This window comes from Vanellus vanellus (genome assembly GCF_965231255.1).
Source record: "Vanellus vanellus genome assembly, chromosome: 5".
NCBI classification, from domain to species: domain Eukaryota; kingdom Metazoa; phylum Chordata; class Aves; order Charadriiformes; family Charadriidae; genus Vanellus; species Vanellus vanellus.
Window position 1 is genome coordinate 13,023,307 of NC_138910.1, and position 18,865 is coordinate 13,042,171.

At 44.6% G+C, this 18,865-nt stretch overlaps 1 protein-coding gene across 1 annotated transcript in view; it reads left to right on the plus strand.

Moving 5' to 3' along the window:
* The window catches only part of ADCY5 (adenylate cyclase 5), a gene marked incomplete at its 5' end in the record, with an annotated part of 226,166 nt that overhangs the window by 204,349 nt on the left and 2,952 nt on the right, over nucleotides 1-18,865 (plus strand). Inside the window, 7 exons of the mRNA XM_082483464.1 lie at nucleotides 5,471-5,587; nucleotides 7,163-7,327; nucleotides 9,613-9,788; nucleotides 13,725-13,751; nucleotides 14,600-14,729; nucleotides 17,083-17,346; nucleotides 18,518-18,722. Coding sequence (XP_082339590.1) covers nucleotides 5,471-5,587; nucleotides 7,163-7,327; nucleotides 9,613-9,788; nucleotides 13,725-13,751; nucleotides 14,600-14,729; nucleotides 17,083-17,346; nucleotides 18,518-18,722 — 1,084 coding nt within the window. The remainder of the gene's footprint in view (nucleotides 1-5,470; nucleotides 5,588-7,162; nucleotides 7,328-9,612; nucleotides 9,789-13,724; nucleotides 13,752-14,599; nucleotides 14,730-17,082; nucleotides 17,347-18,517; nucleotides 18,723-18,865) is intronic.

The window sequence follows — 18,865 nt, forward strand, 5'->3', positions numbered from 1 at the left end:
TTCAAGGCGCACAGCTGTTTGTCAGCCACTGGCTCTTACGGGCTTAGATTGCTTCCACATACTGACAGCAGCATTTATTTCTTCTGTCATCATTCAAAGGTTTTGGTCTTGGTTTGGGCTGGTTTGGGCTGGTTTAATATTATTACTGATCTTAATTAACGATTAATTTAAAAGGCACACAGGATTTTTCAGTCCCCATGACCTTAGGCGGATGTTCAGTCTTGCTTTCTTTGCTTTGATCTTCCAAATTCCTGTAGGAGAGGTCCTGTAGGAGGTTCCGTGGTGCCCGCAACTGCTTTTAGGCTGGTTTTGCCTCAGTGCACAGGCCCTGGAAACACAAGACTTCAGAGGGAATTCAGACTAACATCAGAATTTCATGGGATTTTCTGAAGCTCCTGGTATTTCCGAAAGTGAGTTTTCAGTATGTTGGCCCAGACCCACAAAGTGCTTACATATAGCATTCAGTGTGGCCAGTGCCTTCTGTGCACCGATTGCAAATATTGACAATATCAGGCCTTCTAGCTCCAATACCTTTTTGATTACCCGTTTTTTAGTGCTCCGAATTAGCCTCTGCTGACAACATCTGATTACGAGATGGCTTGTGTAGGGGACGGTACTTCTAGCTTGTCAGCTACCTGTCTGATGGCAGCAGCTCCCAGTAGCTGCAGCCTGCTTCTGTGATTAAAGATTTTGGTGTTTCAAGTAGGAGTTTTTTAAGCAATGGGTTTATCTAGCCCTTGGATAAGGGATGTTATTTTACTTCTGTAGTCCACATTGCTCCAGGGAGCATTTTTACACACGTGCACAAGGGAAGCAGTTTTACAGATCCTTTAGATGAAATTTTAAGACACAGGGATGTCAGCATTGTTAATTTTGTTTCATGCTCAGATGTGGGATAGGAGAGCATGTGTTTTACATACCAATGGTTCGTTCCACACAAAGTTGGAAAGTAGGTGTCCACCCCAGGATATCAGCATAAACATAACTTGTGCCTGCATGTTGCGCTGTTACATGATAAATGACTCTTTTTTCTTCCTCTTTCCAGCTTTCATGTGAGATTTTCCTTCCCTCTTTTGGCCTCTCCATCTCTGGCTTTGACAGTGGCCAGCAGGCTCTTTCTGGACAGCTTGATCATGTTTTATTTTCTTTTGCTGTCATTATTATCTTCCACTGTAAAATTCTCCATGGACTAGAAGTTGATCCTGGAACTGCCAACGCAGCCAGCTTGGCTTTCCAAGTTTCTTCAGCTGTAATAAACAAGAGAGTTCCAGTTCTTCACTTTGATGCTTCATGAAGACTTGGACACCGTGAGATGGTGTTCCTTCCCAGTAGAGTCTAAGGTCATGGGAACCAGGGTCCCTTCGCAAATACTCCACTGACAGACATCTGTTTTGCTACTAACTTATCACGTTTGTGTTTCTTAAAATCCTTAACTTACGGTATCTGCACTGCTGTGTGGAATTCAACTTGTTACATGTTCCTGGGAGCACATATGAGAGAAATTTCGAGTTATCCTTTGCGAGAAAATAAGTTTTTGTGTAGCTTTACATAGGTCCAGCTTGCCTCCCAAAGCTGGTCTAGATTCTCCTAAAGTGTTTGTTTGGTTTTTTTTTCTCAAGCAGGGGAAAAAATACCTCTGAAAACTGTACTTTTTTAATAGACTAATAAATCACTGTGAAATAAGTTACATAAATGGACTTGCAACATCAAGTTGCCTGGAGATGTTGTCTTTTACTCCAGAAACATCTTAATGTACTTCAAAATGACTCAAAGGCTTTTACTACAAATTGAAAAATGTGAACTTAAAGACCTTATAGTTTCTTTCATCTCACAGCACAATAGCAATTATCTAAACAGTTTTCCATGTCTACAATATATGTTAAAAAGGCAAAAAGGGGAAATATTACTCTTCTGTCTGTGATCAGCTGTTATTGCAAAGTACAGTTTTTATTTAGTGTATTTTTGTCATGCGCATGACTGGAGGTTGTGGACTCTTTTCGGTGTAACACTAGTACTTGTTGGATCACTTTAAATTCGGACTTTCACCTGTACAACAGTGCTCTACATTCCCCTTCTATATTGATTGGTGCTTGCACACTTTCAGAGCCTCTCTCTTCTGGGAGATAACGTCTTTGAGCAGCATTTATGCAGTTCAATTCAGAATGAACTAGAATCAACTGGACAATCCAATTTCCTTTTTCCCCACTGTGGTTATTTTTCTTTACATGGGGATTTTAAGAGGTCTGATGAGTGACCTCAAGTTTATGTGGCAACCCAAATGTAAATCTCAGCTGCCCAAATGGATCATGTCCTTTCTTTCAGCCTATGTTCTCAGCAGTGCACATACGGCCTTAGAGTTGCCATTTCATCAGATCTTGCCTTGTCCTGTTCTTCACTCAGGCAAGATTTGAATCTTATTAAGAGGAGTAAATGGTGTTGGACAGTACAAACCAATGGGCTAACCAGCCACAGCGCATGGACTTTCACTGTGCTGTAACATCCTGTTGTTCTGCTTCTTTTCTTCGGACAGAAGGGATTTTGTTTTGTGTTACTGGAGAATGCGAGGGAAAATCATCATCTTTTCTTTTTTCTTCTTTTTTTTGTTATACCCCTGACTTGTGGATGTCTTTGTGGAGGGAACATTGCTAGAGTGGAGCTGTATTGTCAGAGCTGAGACAGGTCCCCCATTTCTATCACAGAAGTCCTCCAAGCTGCAACTATTCCTGGTCTCTATCTGCCTCTCTAAAGTGGGGAGAGCGTTACTTATGTTTTAGACCCTCCATGAATGTTGTTCACAAGGCAGAGGTTCCTCAGATGTGCAGCATGGCTGCGCCGTTGTGGTCTCTATTGCAATCCTGACCTCCTATGGTTTTTGGCATTTGTTTCCTCTTCAGGACTTTTTCCAGCTGTACTTGTTTACTGACCTAAAATTTTCCCTAGTTTGCAAAGTAATGAGAACCAAGATTAATACAAAGAAAACATGTTTTCATTAGAATTTAAGTGTCTTCCCCTGATAGCTTTGCTTGATATCTCAGGCTTGGTTCAAAGTCAGGCTTTTTTGGGATCGTTGGCAGCAGGGGCTTGAGCCAAGATCCACAACAAAGCACTCCCGAGTTTTATTTAGGTGCCTGATTTCCCAGAGATTACAGGAGGAGGTTCGGTCCGTGCATACCTTTGTGGAGCTTGGCCTTGAGGCCTAAACAAGGGGATGGCAGGAACACCCATCCTGCTCTAATCTAGTAAGAAAATTGTTTAAATGCAGCACAGTCCTCCTTCTCCTTCCAAATCCTATACAGGTTAGAGCGGAGAAAGCCCACGAAGCTGGTGAAGGGCCTAGCAAACAAATCATATGAAGAGCGGTTGAAGGAGCTGGGACTGTTCAGTTTGAGGAGGAGGCTGAGGGGAGACCTCATCGCTCTCTACAACTATTTGAAAGGACACTGTAGAGAGGTTGGTGCTGGTCTCTTCTCACAGGTAATTTATGACAGAACAAGAGGGAATGGCTTCAAGCTCCAACACGGTAGATTTAGACTGAACATTAGGAAAGAATTTTTCACAGAAAGAGTGGTCGGGTATTGGAATAGACTGCCCAGAGAGGTGGTTGAGTCACCATCCCTGGATGTGTTTAAGAGACGTTTAGATGTGGTGTTGGGGGATGTGGTGTAGGGGAGAACTTTGTAGAGTAGGGTAGATAGCTGGACTTGATGATCCCAAGGGTCTCTTCCAACCTAGACAATTCTATGATTCTATGATTTCCCACATCCCTGTGCTGGCAGGGATTCCTGCACTAGTGGATGACTGCGTGGAAGTGGCTGGACATGGTGGGGCAAGGAGGTATTTTGGTTCATGGCTTATCAACAGAGCCAAGGATTTCTACATCAGCAAGGTTTATTTCTCAGAGAAGTGTTGTGCTTTGTTTTAAAGTGTCTGTGTGAGCCTGAAGGATTGCATAAGCTTTCAGGGAATTTCAGTCAGTTCTCATGCAGTGCAAATAAGCCATAACCCCGATTTCCCCTTTCCTCCCCCACCCCCCCCACCCCACCCCAGAGCCTTGCCGTCTCCTCTTGCCTGGAGTTAGCTGGATTTTTGTGTGTGTGCAGGTGAAATCAGCTCTGTCAAAACTCTCGCCTTGTCAACCTCTCTCTTCCTTCTGTAAAAGTCACCATCTAATCAGCGCTTTGGCCATTCAAACGCTTCGTAATTATGTTGTAGGACTGCTGTGTGGGAAGCTATGCACTGACAAAATGTTACATCTCAGAAGATGAGAGTGAAGGATAAAAGGGAAAAGCAGGACTTTTAATAGAAACATTAGTCATAGTTAAATTGCAGTGCCGTGTCGCTGCGCTGCTAGCTTCTTTGTGTCTCTAAAAATACCCTCTAGTGGCTCGGTTATTCATGCAGCATGCTGGTAGGGAAAGGAGAGTTGGGTTCTGGAAAAAACTTTACCAGTCTTCAGCAGAGCCCCTCTGCCCCGAGGCGATGGCGTGGAGGGGAAGGGCATGGCGGGGCCGAGGTGCGTTGTTGCGCAAGGGTTTCCTGGCATCCATCTCTTGCCGCTCCAGCCCTGAGATTGCACCGGGACGGTGGTGGCACGTGAAGAGAAAGGGTTTGTTTCATGTGTTTTCTGGACTTTTCTTGTAGCTAGTGCAAAGCAAGGAGGCTTCTTGCGATGCTGAGGGGTGAGCCCTGCTGCAAAGGGCTCCTGGTTAGTCTCCGCTTTCATCCAGAGACTGCGTCTACCTACAATACGACTCAGCACCGAAAGCAAAGCACGCTGGCAGCCTGCAGTCACAAAGCAGTTAGAAGAAGGCTTCTAGCTCTGATAGTAGTGAATCACCGGGACAGTCTGTCTGGGGGAGCTCTGTGGTCGCCCTCACCAGCGGTTATTTTTAGCCCCGTGTGTCTGTGGTGCTGAGTGCCATAGACCAGATGAGGCCAGCTGATTCCTCCAGCGCCTTTCGCCGAGGGTCTGACAGATCGTGAGACTAGCCTGGGCTTTTTAACAGTCTGTTTCTGAAATGGCACCAGAAAGTCCTACGATACGCCTCTGGTCAAAGGGATGTGACATGTATTCTTTTATTTCTTCTTTTTTTAATTTTTGATCCAGTAATTTACAGACTCGAGCTCGTGGCTATTTCAGTTACAGATGGCTTGTGGTTTGCTTCTCACGACAGGATGAGCACAGCCCTGCAAGCCATACTATCTCGGCTCAGGAGCCATCATTCCCATTAGGAAAGGCTAAGTAGATTTGGTGAGCCTGCTGGGCCAGCCTGCCACAAGGCGATCACGTTCCTGCTCACCTTTGTCCTGGAGCCACCATCCCCCATCATGGTTCTCTAACCCCTCTGCAGCATCCACACAGACGCCTCGATGAAGTATGCAGGCAGCTCAAATGCAGGTTGTAATCTGTAAAACAAGAAATGATTTTACATGTTTATTTAATTAATTATTTTTTTCCCCCCACATACAGCTTTTCCCAGCTCCACTCCAGACTCTTTCTAGGAAGATTGTACAGTCCAGGACCAATAGTACCTTAGTTGGAGTCTTTGCCATTATCCTGGTTTTTCTATCTGCCTTTGTCAACATGGTACGTGCATTATTTCCTTTTGACGCACACGGTTCTGCATGGTTTTCTTACTGGTGCTCTGCAGCACCGTAACCCTTACAACCACTGGGTTTGATGTAATCCTGCCTGATGCTTACAGCATCTGAGGTCAGTTCCCTTTTGCTTTTCGGGCACAGAAAAGAAATGGGAGCCCAACAGCTGCTTCCCTATAACCCATTATATGCCTGGCGCCGATTTGTGCCCGTGTTCTTTTCTGATCCTTTAAATGCTTCTGCTCCAAGCACATAAGCCAAGCCTGAAGCGTAGCCCTGCGTGAAGGGCCAGCACGAGGCCGATGCGTCATTTAACTCCCACAATATTGAGTGGGACTTAAGTGTTGTGTAGGCTCTGTGCTGGCCTTCTGCACGGTGCTGCGTCCTGCTCCGAGTGCAGTAATCACCTAACAGGGACTGTGAAGACTTTGCTTTGACTTGCACTTTTGGGACCGGGGTGGTCTGGCTTTGCATTCAAATGCCGCTGCTGGTTGCAGATTCGGAGAGAGCTGGGTTGTTCTGTAGGACCCTGCGGCTGCTGGTTTCTCCCCTGTACAAATGGCTTGAAGGCTGAATGTAGCTTAAAGAAACTACTTGAATACTCTCTACCCTGCATACATCTATTTCATTTTTTAAGAGAGGAGGGGAAAAAGGAGAGATGGGCCTGGGGTTAAAGCCCAGAGCTTGGAGGTAGCTACAAAGACTTCACAATGCCCTCTGCTCCTCTCACTTGAGGCCTCAGCTGGGTCAGTGCTGACTTGCACTGGCATGCAGAGGCTTAAACACTTAAAAATCAGATCACTTCTTGCTCTTGCTCAGCTTCTCTATGCACATAGTGGAAATTTAGGAGCAATTTTATGCTCTGTTGAGGTACTTGAATGGGAGGCACTAGTTCAGTGGCATTGACACCCCACTGCTTTCCCCCATAGTCACCTGCAAAGAGCTGGTGTGGGTTGCTGAGCACCACGCAGAAATTAGAGCTTTGTTTTTCTGCATAATGTGCAATTCTTAGCATTTGTGAACTGCTTAGTATAAAAATTAGCAAAATGGACAAATGGAGCAGCAAGTGGAGGAGAACAGAATGGGCCTCTGCTGCTTCCTCAGCATAACACAGCACATCAGCCTCTGAGCCCTGCTGCTAAAGTCTTCCCTGCAGAAGGACCCACAGCAGAAGCTTTAGAGATGGCAGGGGAAAGTTATCAGCTCAGAAATTCCCATCAGCAGAAATAGCGCAACACCAGGACCTTATCACAGACAGCAGGATATATTTGTATGTGTAATATCTACAGCCTCTCTGCCTGTGAACCTTCAGACATAAAGTTGTACATGAAGTTGAGCATGAAAGTAGCTTTCTAGAGGGCAGAGCCTGGATTTTATTAGTTAATATTTTGGGAGAGAAAAAACATAGCCATTGCACAGGCAGTAAAACATAAGCCAGTGATTTCGCGTTGCATATTTTGCACATTGCTACAGCCATTTCCAAGGGACTTTTTAATTGATGCAAACTATTCTATTTTCATGTCCTTGTCTATGCCATTGAGTTTCATACGATCTTTTTCTTCAGTTCATGTGCAGCACTGTGGATCTTGCCAGCTGCATGGCTGCAGAATACAACATCACACCTGACCGGGTGGACATATGCCTTATCAGCAACCTGACTTCCAACTACAGCCTGGGCACCTTGCAGGGATTCTGTGACAGTCCTTTGCCCAACTGCAACTTTCCAGAGGTATTGCTTGAAAAAAATGGGTTGCAGAGCTTGATCCGAGATGGGGCTATAAAACCTGTGTGATAAATCTCAGTGATCTGGAGAAAAGCAAGGTTGCTCCTGACTGACGTTACAGGACTGACACAGGCTACTACGCACAAACTTAAGTGTCTGAAGTTATTATCATGAGTCCACATTAATGTTCAAGTTCCTTCAGGGCTGAATAATCAGTAGGCTTTTATATTTGTTGGATCCTGCCTGTAGGAGGAGAAATGGACTTTCTCCATGAAGTCCTTAATGGCATGTAGAACTGCAAGTCATTTCAAAGAAGTTTGTGGGTGGTCTGTTACTTGAAAATCAGTTCACTGAAAAATAATGTGTAGTCATAGATTAACCCTTCTCTCCATTGTTTTATGTCCTGATGAAAAACTTTGCTTATATATTTTTTTATTAGGTATAGTAGCTTCTGGCCTCAGGCAGCTTAGTGGTCCTTATAGTGGTCTGCTTCAATTTGCAAATGCAAATCCTACCTCTTCAGAACAACTTGATTAAAAAAAATTAGAATGCCTCTAATGGCAAAAAAAAACCCCTCCAAATATGTTTTACACACTGGTAGAATACTTGGCCAAAAAAATCATCTTTTGCATAGCTATTCAAGACCTTTCTCTGAGGTTTTAGGTCACACCATTATGTATGTTGTCTACTGGAAATTGAAAAGGAAAAACAATCTGTCTAGGATGGGGACAGAATTTATGTCAAGGTCATCTGGGTTTATAGGGACCTGACAGATTTATGGCTGATCTGTTATCATCCAGATGCCCAAGGTGCTACTGAGGGCCCTGGTATCCCACTGAACCTGTTTTCTTTTAGCCTAACAGGAATACGGTTCCTATCTGATTCAGTGAGGTTTCTGAGGAGACCGCTATTACTGTGACTTTCAACCCTGCAAAGGCTCTTAGTATGTCCACAGAAAGACCCAGGAGCAAAATCTGGCACAATGGAAAACTAGAAACAGTCTGTGCCCATCATGAGGTTGTCAGGAGTGCTGGTTCAGGACAGAGAGGGCTTTTAAGCTATGAGGAACAACCATTTTGTATGCTGAGGATGCTATGGCAGCCTCGAGCCAGGTCCTGCCTGTCAGCGGGCTAAGAAGTGACAAGTCCCTCCCCTGCGCACTGCAGGGCAGATGGTGGATCTGGTACAGGCATTGTCTATTGCTCCCAGTGGGCTTTCAGGAGATGGTGGGATCCTACCCGTCAGCCACAGGGAACATCCACCCATTTTCTAGAAAATGAAGAGTCAAGTTACAAGCTGTACAAGTTATTTTCTCTAATTTAATATATCAGTGATGAACTATTAATACATGAGCTCAGAACATAAGCGTATTTCTGCTTCAACTGGGGCTTGCTTTTAACTGAAAGGATGGATTGCCTCAGGCACCTGATACAGTTTTTTTGCCAGAAATAGGCCTGTCCAGACAGAGTGGAAGCTTAAATCTTTACAGATTCGATAGCAGGAAAGTGATGAGCTGTGTAACGTGCTTCTCTTAGTTTTACATCTATACTAGCTTTCCCAGGAGCCATAAATGGCATCCGCAGCCTGCAATCGCATTTGAAAGCACTGGCGTGCTCAACACTCAGCTCTCAGATTGGCAGAAGTTGCTGCCCCGCTACCTTGGCGTGGCAGAGGGCTCCACTAGCACACACGCGCACACTTCTGCAACTGCTGGCAGAAGAAATGATCGTGGTGCTTAGCATTGGTAGAAGTTGGTCCAGCCTATATCTTGCCAATGGATTCAGTGCGTCACATCAGCAGGGGCAATACCTTTGAGTTGGCCTCAAGTGGGTATTGGTACTGGTGGTGTGAACTGCTAATACCCTTGGTCCTGTGTATTGTGCAGATATGTGAATTCGAGTCCAGAATTTGACCTTAAAGCACGAAGTATTCCAGCATAACTGGAAGATGCTTTCTGCTAATTCAGTAACCGTGTCCAAGGCAAACCTACATCAATCACAACCTTGGGTATACAGCTGCGAGCCCTACGCCTCTTGAGTGTAAAGCAAATAAGGCCTGATGAAGAACGCGAGAGTTTTCCTCTCCATTGATTCAGTCTTAACACTTAAATCTCCTGTCACGTGGGAGAATCCCACAGGCAGCCCCAGGTTTACATGTTCAGTCAGCTCAACTACGTAACTCCCAATCCCTTTCTATCCCTCTGTTTAGTTTCCTTTGTTTTCAGTTTCAATTTATCCAGCTGACATTCATCTCTCTTCTGTTTTTTTTTTCCCCTTTTTGTCTTTATACAGTACTTCACCTACAGTGTCTTATTGAGTCTCCTGGCCTGCTCTGTGTTCCTCCAGATCAGCTGTATTGGAAAACTGATCCTTATGTTAATCATTGAATTTATATATGTTCTCATTGTGGAAGTGCCAGGGGTCAACCTTTTTGACAATGCAGATCTCCTGGTTACAGCTAATACCTAGTAAGTGCCTTTCACTTCTGAAATCTTCACCTAATTTCTTTCGTCCAGTGATTTCAGTATGCCATTAGGTGGACAGGAGCGCTGAGGGTGTGGCGCAAGCAAGGGAAGTGCATCATGCCAGAGAAGGCATGGCTAAAGGCTTTGTCAATGCTGCTCTCCACCTTCGAAGCGTAGGAGAACACAGTTCCCTTTAAGATCTTGTTAATGTGGAACTTGACTAATGAACTATCTATTAATAACAAAATCTAACTGGAATCACAGTGGCTCTGTATTTCTTTTTCTTCCAGAAATGGGGAGCTGTAGTTAGTCATTCTCACTTCTTCTGGTATTACACTCCCAATATAAAAATGTTTTTTTCTCAAAAAAAGGCAAAAAAAAACCCTCCGACAAACTTGAGCTGGTGCAGGGATGTGATAACAAACCACCGAGATGTTTGGACATCTGGTATATCAAACCCAGGTTGAGGTGGTGTAATGGTGGTGTTTGATGTTTGGCTAGCGATCTCCTGACAGCTGCTGTTGGACACACGTTCCCATTGGAAAAAACAGCATCACAGCCGGTCTCAGCACAATTCCCAGCAGAGGGGCCTGGGCTAAGTGGGAGTAGACAGTTGCCCTTTTGGTTACAAAAAGTAGTTTGTCATCACCAGCTCGCATATTAATCATGGTAGCAACCTCCTTCCCCTGACATGGTTACTCCTCTCCTGAAGGTCACGCCAGGGAGGGAAATCTGGCACATCCACAAACCCGCCCTCCCCCACAAGTTTAATTTCTCACCGGGAGTTGCATTGTCGTGTTAACTACTTGTTTTGATGATTTCCCCTTGTAGGCAACAGTTCTACTTGAACATCAGTCAATCAAATCATGGTGTTGTCTAAAGGTGAACATGATGCTAGGACGTATAATAAGGAGAGTTGCCTGTGAGACATGAGAAGTAGACCAGTGCTCTACCCAGGAGTGGGAAGGCCTAACCTGGAGTATGTTTTCCAGTTTGGGGCAAGAAGGCAGGTCAAAATAATGGAGAGTCCAGAGCAGCAAGGAGCAATCAGAGATCCAGAAAGCACCGATTTTGGTGAAACATTGGTCAAGGATGATAGCTGTGGTTGCTCCTGTCTTGGACAGGAGGGTGGTTGAGAAGATTCCCATGGTCCTTCCCAGTGCTATTTTGAATGTTATCAAATAGCTTGTGTAGTTGCTCAAATTTTTTGATGGTCGTTAACTCCTTCAAGCTGGATGCACCTGGTTACTTCTGGCCTTCACGTAAATACTGTGTGCCCAGTAATAATTAATAGAGGTATGGCTTTTACTGCCATTGGCAGTAATCACTTAAATTATTTTGTTAACTCAAATGAATGAAATTATGTAGGAAACCCCATGGAGCTTTGTTTGGAGGTATGAGGAGAATGAGATTTCCTTCCTTTTTTTACAGATGTTATGTATTCCAACAGCAGAAGCTATTTAGCATTTTCTAACACAATTAGAGAAACAAAAGCATTTTATATCCCAAATATCATTTCATTCTTGTAAGTCAAGCACTAAGCGAAATTACAGCACTTAAAAGTATAATTTACGTCACTTCACAATCAAAATGTCAGTAATAAAGTGGAGAAGGTTAGCATGTTTTCCCAGAAATAGCTTTCTGTGATGCTATATTATCTCTCACAAAATGGTATTTGTTTTGTCCGGAGAGCTCCGTGGACAGCTATTTATTGTCCCAATGTCTGGCAGCCCATTTGTGTGTTGTGGGAAATGGGAGCTCAGCATGTAGCACATAGTTCAGAGATGTACCTTATTGTCCAGCTGATATTAAAAAAAAAACCAACCGTGACCTCATACTACTTTAATTGGGTGCCCGTTGTACATAATTACTGTCTGCTCTGCAGCCATTATGGTACTCTGACTAATTAGAAGTGATGCAGATGTCACTTCACACTTCTGTGTACAAACCAACCCAGCATGCAAGCAACTGAAAGGCTGATTATAGCATGTTGGGAGTTGCTAGACTTGACTGCGGAGACACACCAGCGTGGTGACACATGAAGTATAACAGGATGCACAGAGCTACTATCATATTACCTTTTCCCTATGCCAAAGATAAAACTAATGCATTGATTTTAAAGATGTGATGGACCAATGTGATCTTCTAAGTTGAGTTCTTGCATAGTGGAGCCCCAAGAGCTTTGCCCAGTGATTTGTTCATCAAGCCCATCATTTCTGTTCGAGCTGTGGTTTGTGATTTAGAGGGCTGTCTGTCCTCAGATCGTGCCTGTGAGAAGGGAGATGCTCCTGTCCTAAGGGAGCAGTCCCCAGAATCAACCACCTCTCCTGATAAAAATGTGCACTTAACTCAAGCAGGAGTGTGTTTAGCGAGCTTCTCTCTGTGTTGCCTTCCAGTAATTAAAGAGCCATCTGCTACTGGAAATGTCTGTCCCATTGGGGAACAACCTACCAATGTCACACCATTATTGCTTGCATTGGGCATATTCACTTATCCAAAGTGTTATTGTAAATACCGGGTTTGCTGCATTTCATAGTCTCTGCTGAAGATTTTAGAGGAAGCGTAACAGGCACAGTGAGCTGCAGCCCCAGTACAGAGGGTCAGACCTGCCATACATAAGACAGGGTGATAATGGGGGGGCAGTCCATCATCCTTGCCCAGGCAGTGATTTAGGGGAGTGGGGGAATGATGCTGCATGTGGGAAGCATCTCCAACTCCAGCTAGATCCAGCCTTTAGTGTGGGAGTCACTGTCCCCAGCATTCTCAAACTGGGTCCACGTCCAAGCACACATGTTCCGTGCTGGAGCTGGCCAAGAGGCCGTGCAATAGATCATGTGCAAGACGACGGTGGGTTGCAAATTACATGTCAGAAGAAATTCTGTGCTCAGAGCTGCAGAAAATATCTTGGAACAAACAAGTTCAGAGGGTCACTATGCTTTTATTTTTTTAATTTTATGCCAAATTAGGCTTCCTTGGCTATTTTGATTTTGATCATTTGTATCTCTGATTCTGTAGTGAGAGGTCCCCCCCCAGCCCCAGAAAACTGCAGCCTGAAGCTGTTAAGACAGCTGTGAGATTCTCAGGCTAAAGATGTATCGTTAGTAGCCTGCAAATTGCATCAATGACACTACAGTAATTTTACCACTGATCTCTCTCTTTCCATTTAAATACTGTTTTAAAAGATCCATGTACGTGGTTCTCAGCCACCTAATACTCCACCCACGCTTGAGAAAAAACCCAGCAGCATTAAGCAATCAATCAGTCGGGAACTCAGAAAGCTCCTTTCCATCCTTTCACTGTAAGAAAGGCGCACCCTCCATCTTCTCCAGCAGCTCTGCTTCATATGAATATTTTGCAGTGTTGTGAACAGTCACAGCACTCCACATAAGGGTTTTCTTTCGTGTACTCCTGTGCAGTACCCATAGCTAGGCACAGCACTGGGGATGAGCAACTTGCAGAAGAAGGGAGTAGTGCTTGAATTAAAGGAATTAAATGCCTCTCCGTGCTACAATAAATGGGGAAGAGAGGAGCTACCCCTCACAAGATAGTAGCCCAAAGCTTCCTTCTTTGGATCAAATTTTGCAGCTTGACCTAATGAAGTAGTGATGGATGCACAAGCATTTGCTAAGCATCCCACACTGACATTAAAATCCCAGATGATTGTCTGACTCTTAATGCTGCTTAGATATTTTAACCACATTAACTATGTTGCACCATCACTCTGGATTTTTGAGTGTAGCTCAGATGACCTTCCCCCCCCGCCCCCCCCCGCCATCTTTTTGTAGTTTTCTGCTTTAAAAGGGCTATAGCCCCACACAGTGTTAGAGGTGCCACATTGCAGAGGTGCTGGTGAGTGACGTACAGAAGGACGAGTGCTGGAGGGAGCCAAACACTCTACTAACCTTTTCCTTGTGTTTTGTTTTGTTTTTTTTTTTTCAGCGTGTCTGCAAATGCAACGTTGCCATGGTGAGTCACTTGGGCATGAAATATTTTTATGGGGTTTTGTTGGTAGGCATTTTGTGTTCACAAGGTGCAATATCAGCGCGTTGACTCGCCAGCAGTGTCTGGTACTTGCCTGTGCTTTGCTGTGAGCTGGTGCAGCACAGTGCAAATGCCCTACGTGGACTGATATTCCCCTTTTGTATGTGTAGCTACTCTCAGAGCATCCTCTTTCCCGTGGGACTTATGTCAACTTGCTTTATAGAGCATCTCATAGAGGTTACTTGAAATTACAAGTCAAAGGTTTTATCAAAATAATATCTTAATACTGTATAACTCTGTAATTCAGATTTAACAGTTTTTATTTACTTGCTTGTCAGAAGGGATGGGAATGTGTCTTAGTGCTCTTTTCAGCTTATAGAATACTTACAGACAAACCAAAGGCCATTAAGAGGTGACTAATTAGAGAAGCAGTAAGTGTAGAACAGTTCCTGACAGGAGGCTGGGCAAACCGGTGCAGGAGACCCAGTGTGAATACTGTCTGAAGAGCTATTAGTGTTTTGGTTTTGCCAAGCATTGAGCAGGTAATGGCCCTTCCCCCAAAAATGGCTTTTATATTGATGTTAACCCTTTTTAAGAAGTTGGATTAAATTTCCAATTTCAAAGTCCTGCTTTAGAAACCAGCACCTCTGAGTCAAAGTCTTCAGCTTTTTGCAGGTATTGTTTGTCTCTTTACCAACACGTGCTTTGGAGGGAAAGAAAAAAGCCTTTTATTTGGAGATTGGCTAGCCTTAAAGTGAGAACTGGGGAGCGTGGCTAAACTGCGTTGCCCCACTCAGAGACTAACTGGAAAATTCTGCTTTCGTTGGCTGCAGCTCTCCAATGACAAGAGTTGCGCTGAAGATTGTGACCCCTGTCATCATTACCGTCTTTGTCCTGGCGCTGTACTTGCATGCCCAGCAAGTGGAATCCACTGCAAGGCTCGATTTCCTCTGGAAACTCCAGGTTAGTGGGTGTTTGCTGTGTCGGAGGAATACAGACTCATTGGTGTTAGTATAAAACTGCTAAACTATTCACTGTCAAGATAGGGAGTGCTATAAAATGCCTTTTAATTTAATGTGGATCTGGCATAGAACTCAGCATAATAGTAATGCTTTTTTCTTCTTTGGTGTTTTGCATTCTCAGTGCCTCTCATTCTGGTTTTTTACTTTAACCCTTTGTTTCCTTGTAAATGCCCTTTGGATGGTCCCCACAATAAAAGGTCATAGATCTGAAGATCGAGGTTAATGAACTTGAGCACCTGGGCCTGTCGCTGTTGCAGGAACCTGTAATATAACACAATCTGTAAATATAGAAAGCTCATATTCATCATTGATTGGTTTCCCAGAGTTCAGACAGCTTTAGCTTGCTGTGTTCAGGAGTGTGAAAGATTCATGGTTGCATTTTCATTCACTTTCTCCTTAAGCAGTGGGAACTGGCTTGCTATCCAATCGTCATTAGCTCCTGGGCAGCGGTATTGGTTGACCAACACACTACAGATAATGCCACACTTCATTCCTGTCCCTGGATTCAGTATTAATGTTTTCATTACTTGTGCCCACGAGTGATGCTGGGATATCATATGTGATTCTTAAGCAAGCAGTACAGGTCTCATAGCTGGGGAATTGCAGGACCGCAGGTTTTCTATGGATTTTTTACCTTCTGGATGGCAGGATATCATTCAAATAATATGTCTCAGTGGTTTTAGTAGGAGGCACTGAGGAAGCATAATTAATTAAAGCTCCGTGGGAAGTGGATAAACATTGTTATCCTCATTTATAAATGGTAAAACAATGGACAGGATGAGGTGACTTGCCTGTTCTGGGTCTGGGCTCAGCTGGCTGAAGCATTTGTTTCACCAGGGAGAGCCAGATGTTTTCCTTGTTCTGTCTGGACATATCACTTTCTAAAGGATCCTCCTTCATTTAACTTAATTTCCAGTTTTGAGTATCCTGTTTCAGAAACCAGCATCCATGAGCAAAGTTGTAAGTGCTTTACAAGTATTGCTTGTGCCTTTACCAACATGTACTTAAGGGATGTGGGGAGGTTGTCCCTTCTCCCCTCGCAAAGCGAGAGCTAAAGAGTATGGCTGAGCTGTGTTTGTTCACGCTGGGGCCCAAATGTCCCAGGAGATTCTGCCCTTTCATAGATTCCAGCTCTCCAGTAATGACAAAAGTCATTGGAAAAAAAAGATTTGAAGAAGACCCGTGTACAGGCTGTACATTTTGCCTGGTGCCTCTGCTGAAGCTGAGGGTGCTGTACACATGACACCTCTTCGGGGCTCCCATAAGCTGAACTGCTCTGTGTGACCCCTGTCTCAGCTGCGCCGTCCCCAGTCCTTGCCTGACCCTGTTTTTTTTTAACTTTACTCTTTGCTCAGAAATATTCAAAATGGCAAAAAAGTAAAAACAAGGGGAGAAAATACTGCTACCATCAGGTAATGAGGGGGAGAGGTGATCAGTACACACACCAGAAGCAATGAATTGAAGTAGTGCTGGTACTGTGCAAGGCTGCAAAGAGAAATCAAATCCCCAGACAGAAGTTATCTGTGAAGTCTGAGTAATCTAGTGAACTCGAAATGCTTGTTTTATTTTAAAGTCACCGAGGCCTAGGTACATCCTAGGTATGTTCTTCCTGAAGCTCTGGTTCCATCTGAACATTAAACCCAAATCCACACCCAGTAGCACAGAAACAAGACAACCCATTCTCCTCACGTTCCCCATCACCTGAACGTGTCCCCACTACTGCAGGAGACATGGGCTTTGCAGGTTGCTGAAAAGTCCTCTCCAGAGTGTCAGACCGGCCTGTTTCATGGTAACTGTACTTCATGACCATCATTGCACTCCAGAAAACCTTGTGGAAAAGGAGGGTCCTTTTATTTAGCTACGTGAGCATTTGGCGGGGAAGGGAGAGGATTATAATGCCACTCATGCAGTCAAACTTTAGCAATGTTGTCTTTGTCCTCCTGAAACCTGTTGTGCTTGACTGGGAAAGCCAAATGTGTGTTTTCATGGATGGTGGTAGAGTTCCCCGAGAAAGGAACAGACCTTGTACAGGTTACCCAATTCAGGGCCCAGAAATATAACACCACCACAGGATTTTGGTTACTCTATCCCTGCTTTTACATACATGCGTGCCCACAAAGAGATGGCCCATCTTCCACTGCTAAACACAAGTTTCTGCATCACTGCCCTCCTTTGCAGTTTTCCCCATTCTTCTGTTTCTGTCTTCCCTGCAAATTCATTTTCAGCTTTTTTATCCCACCCCAGAGCAGTTACCAAACGTGTAAGCACATCACTCTCTCTCCCTCCTAAACTAGGCCACTGAAGAGAAAGAAGAAATGGAGGAGCTGCAGGCCTATAACAGACGCCTCCTCCACAACATTTTGCCGAAGGACGTGGCAGCCCATTTCTTGGCTCAGGAGCGGCGAAATGATGAACTGTACTACCAGTCCTGTGAGTGTGTGGCTGTCATGTTCGCCTCCATAAGCAACTTCTCAGAGTTTTACGTGGAGCTGGAGGCCAACAATGAAGGGGTGGAGTGTCTGAGACTGCTCAACGAGATCATTGCTGATTTTGATGAAGTAAGTCGCAGAAAATCTGGGTGAATGGAGTGAACTGAATCAGTGAGTTTATTTGTGCTTTGCTGAGCTCCTGAAGGAAGGTGGCTTATTGAATCCTTGTGCCATGGTTCATTTCTCCTTGCCCTAGAAGTCTAATTCTTTTTTTTTTTAACATTAAAATCCCTTTTATTCCCTTGTTACTCCTCTAAATATCTAATCCCCTTTCATAGAATCATAGAAGGGTTTAGGTTGGAATGGACCTTAAAGATCATCTAGTTCCAACCCCCCTGCCATGGGCAGGGACACCTCCCACTAGACCAGGTTGCTCAAAGCCCCATTCAGCCCGGCCTTGAACACGTCCAGGGATGGGGCCTCCACAGCTTCTCTGGGCAGCCTGTTCCAGTGTCTCACCACCCTCACAGTCAAGAATTTCTTCCTAATATCTATTCTAAATCTCCCCTCTTCCAGCTTGAAGCCATTCCCCCTTGTTCCATCACTACATACCCTTGTAAAAAGTCCCTCTCCAGCCTTCTTGTAGGTGCCCTTCAGATACTGGGAGGCTGCTATAAGGTCTTCCCAGAGTCGTCTCTTCTCCAGGCTGAACAACCCCAACTCTCTCAGCCTGTCTTCATAGAAGAGGTGGTCCAGCCCTCTGATCATCTTTATTGCTCTCCTCTGGATCTGCTCCAACAGTTCCATGTCCTTTTTATGTTGGGGGCTCCAGAGCTGGATGCAGTATTCCAGGTGGGGTCTCACAAGAGTGGAGTAGAGGGGCAGAATCACCTCCCTCCACCTGCTGGCCACGCTTCTTTTGGTGCAGCCCAGGATACCGTTGGCCTTCTGGGCTGCGAGTGTGCATTGCCTGCTCACGTTGAGTTTCTTGTCCACCAGCACCCCCAGGTCCTTCTCCTCAGGGCTACTGTCAATCCATTCTCCACCCAGCCTGTATTGTGTGTGGGATTGCCCCAGTCCACATGCAGGACCTTGCACTTGGCCTTGTTGAACTTCATGAGGTTTGCACAGTGGAAGGAGAAGAGAAATCCCACACTTCCTTCTTACACCTTGAGTAGTGGAGGCTCTGTCCTGTACTTTGTAGTGCTTGTACCAAGGGAGGACACGTGGCAAGAACTTACCAGCATGTATGTGTTTGTCAAGGTTTATTTGCTTCTTTTGCTCTTCTGTTGTGAAATAGATAATAAGTGAAGACCAATTTCGGCAGCTGGAGAAGATCAAGACCATCGGCAGTACATACATGGCTGCGTCAGGCCTCAACGATTCCACTTACGACAAGGAAGGGAAGACACATATCAAAGCTCTGGCTGATTTTGCCATGAGGTTAATGGACCAAATGAAATATATTAATGAACATTCATTCAACAACTTCCAGATGAAGATAGGTAATGTCACTGTGTTTCCTGATGAAGATAGGTAATGTCACTGTGTTTACAGGATTAATTATAGGTAGTGGTCACTCTGAGCTGGGGATTTTATGGAGAGTAAAGTCATAGATGTTTCTTTAGCTGTGCAGTGATGTTAATTG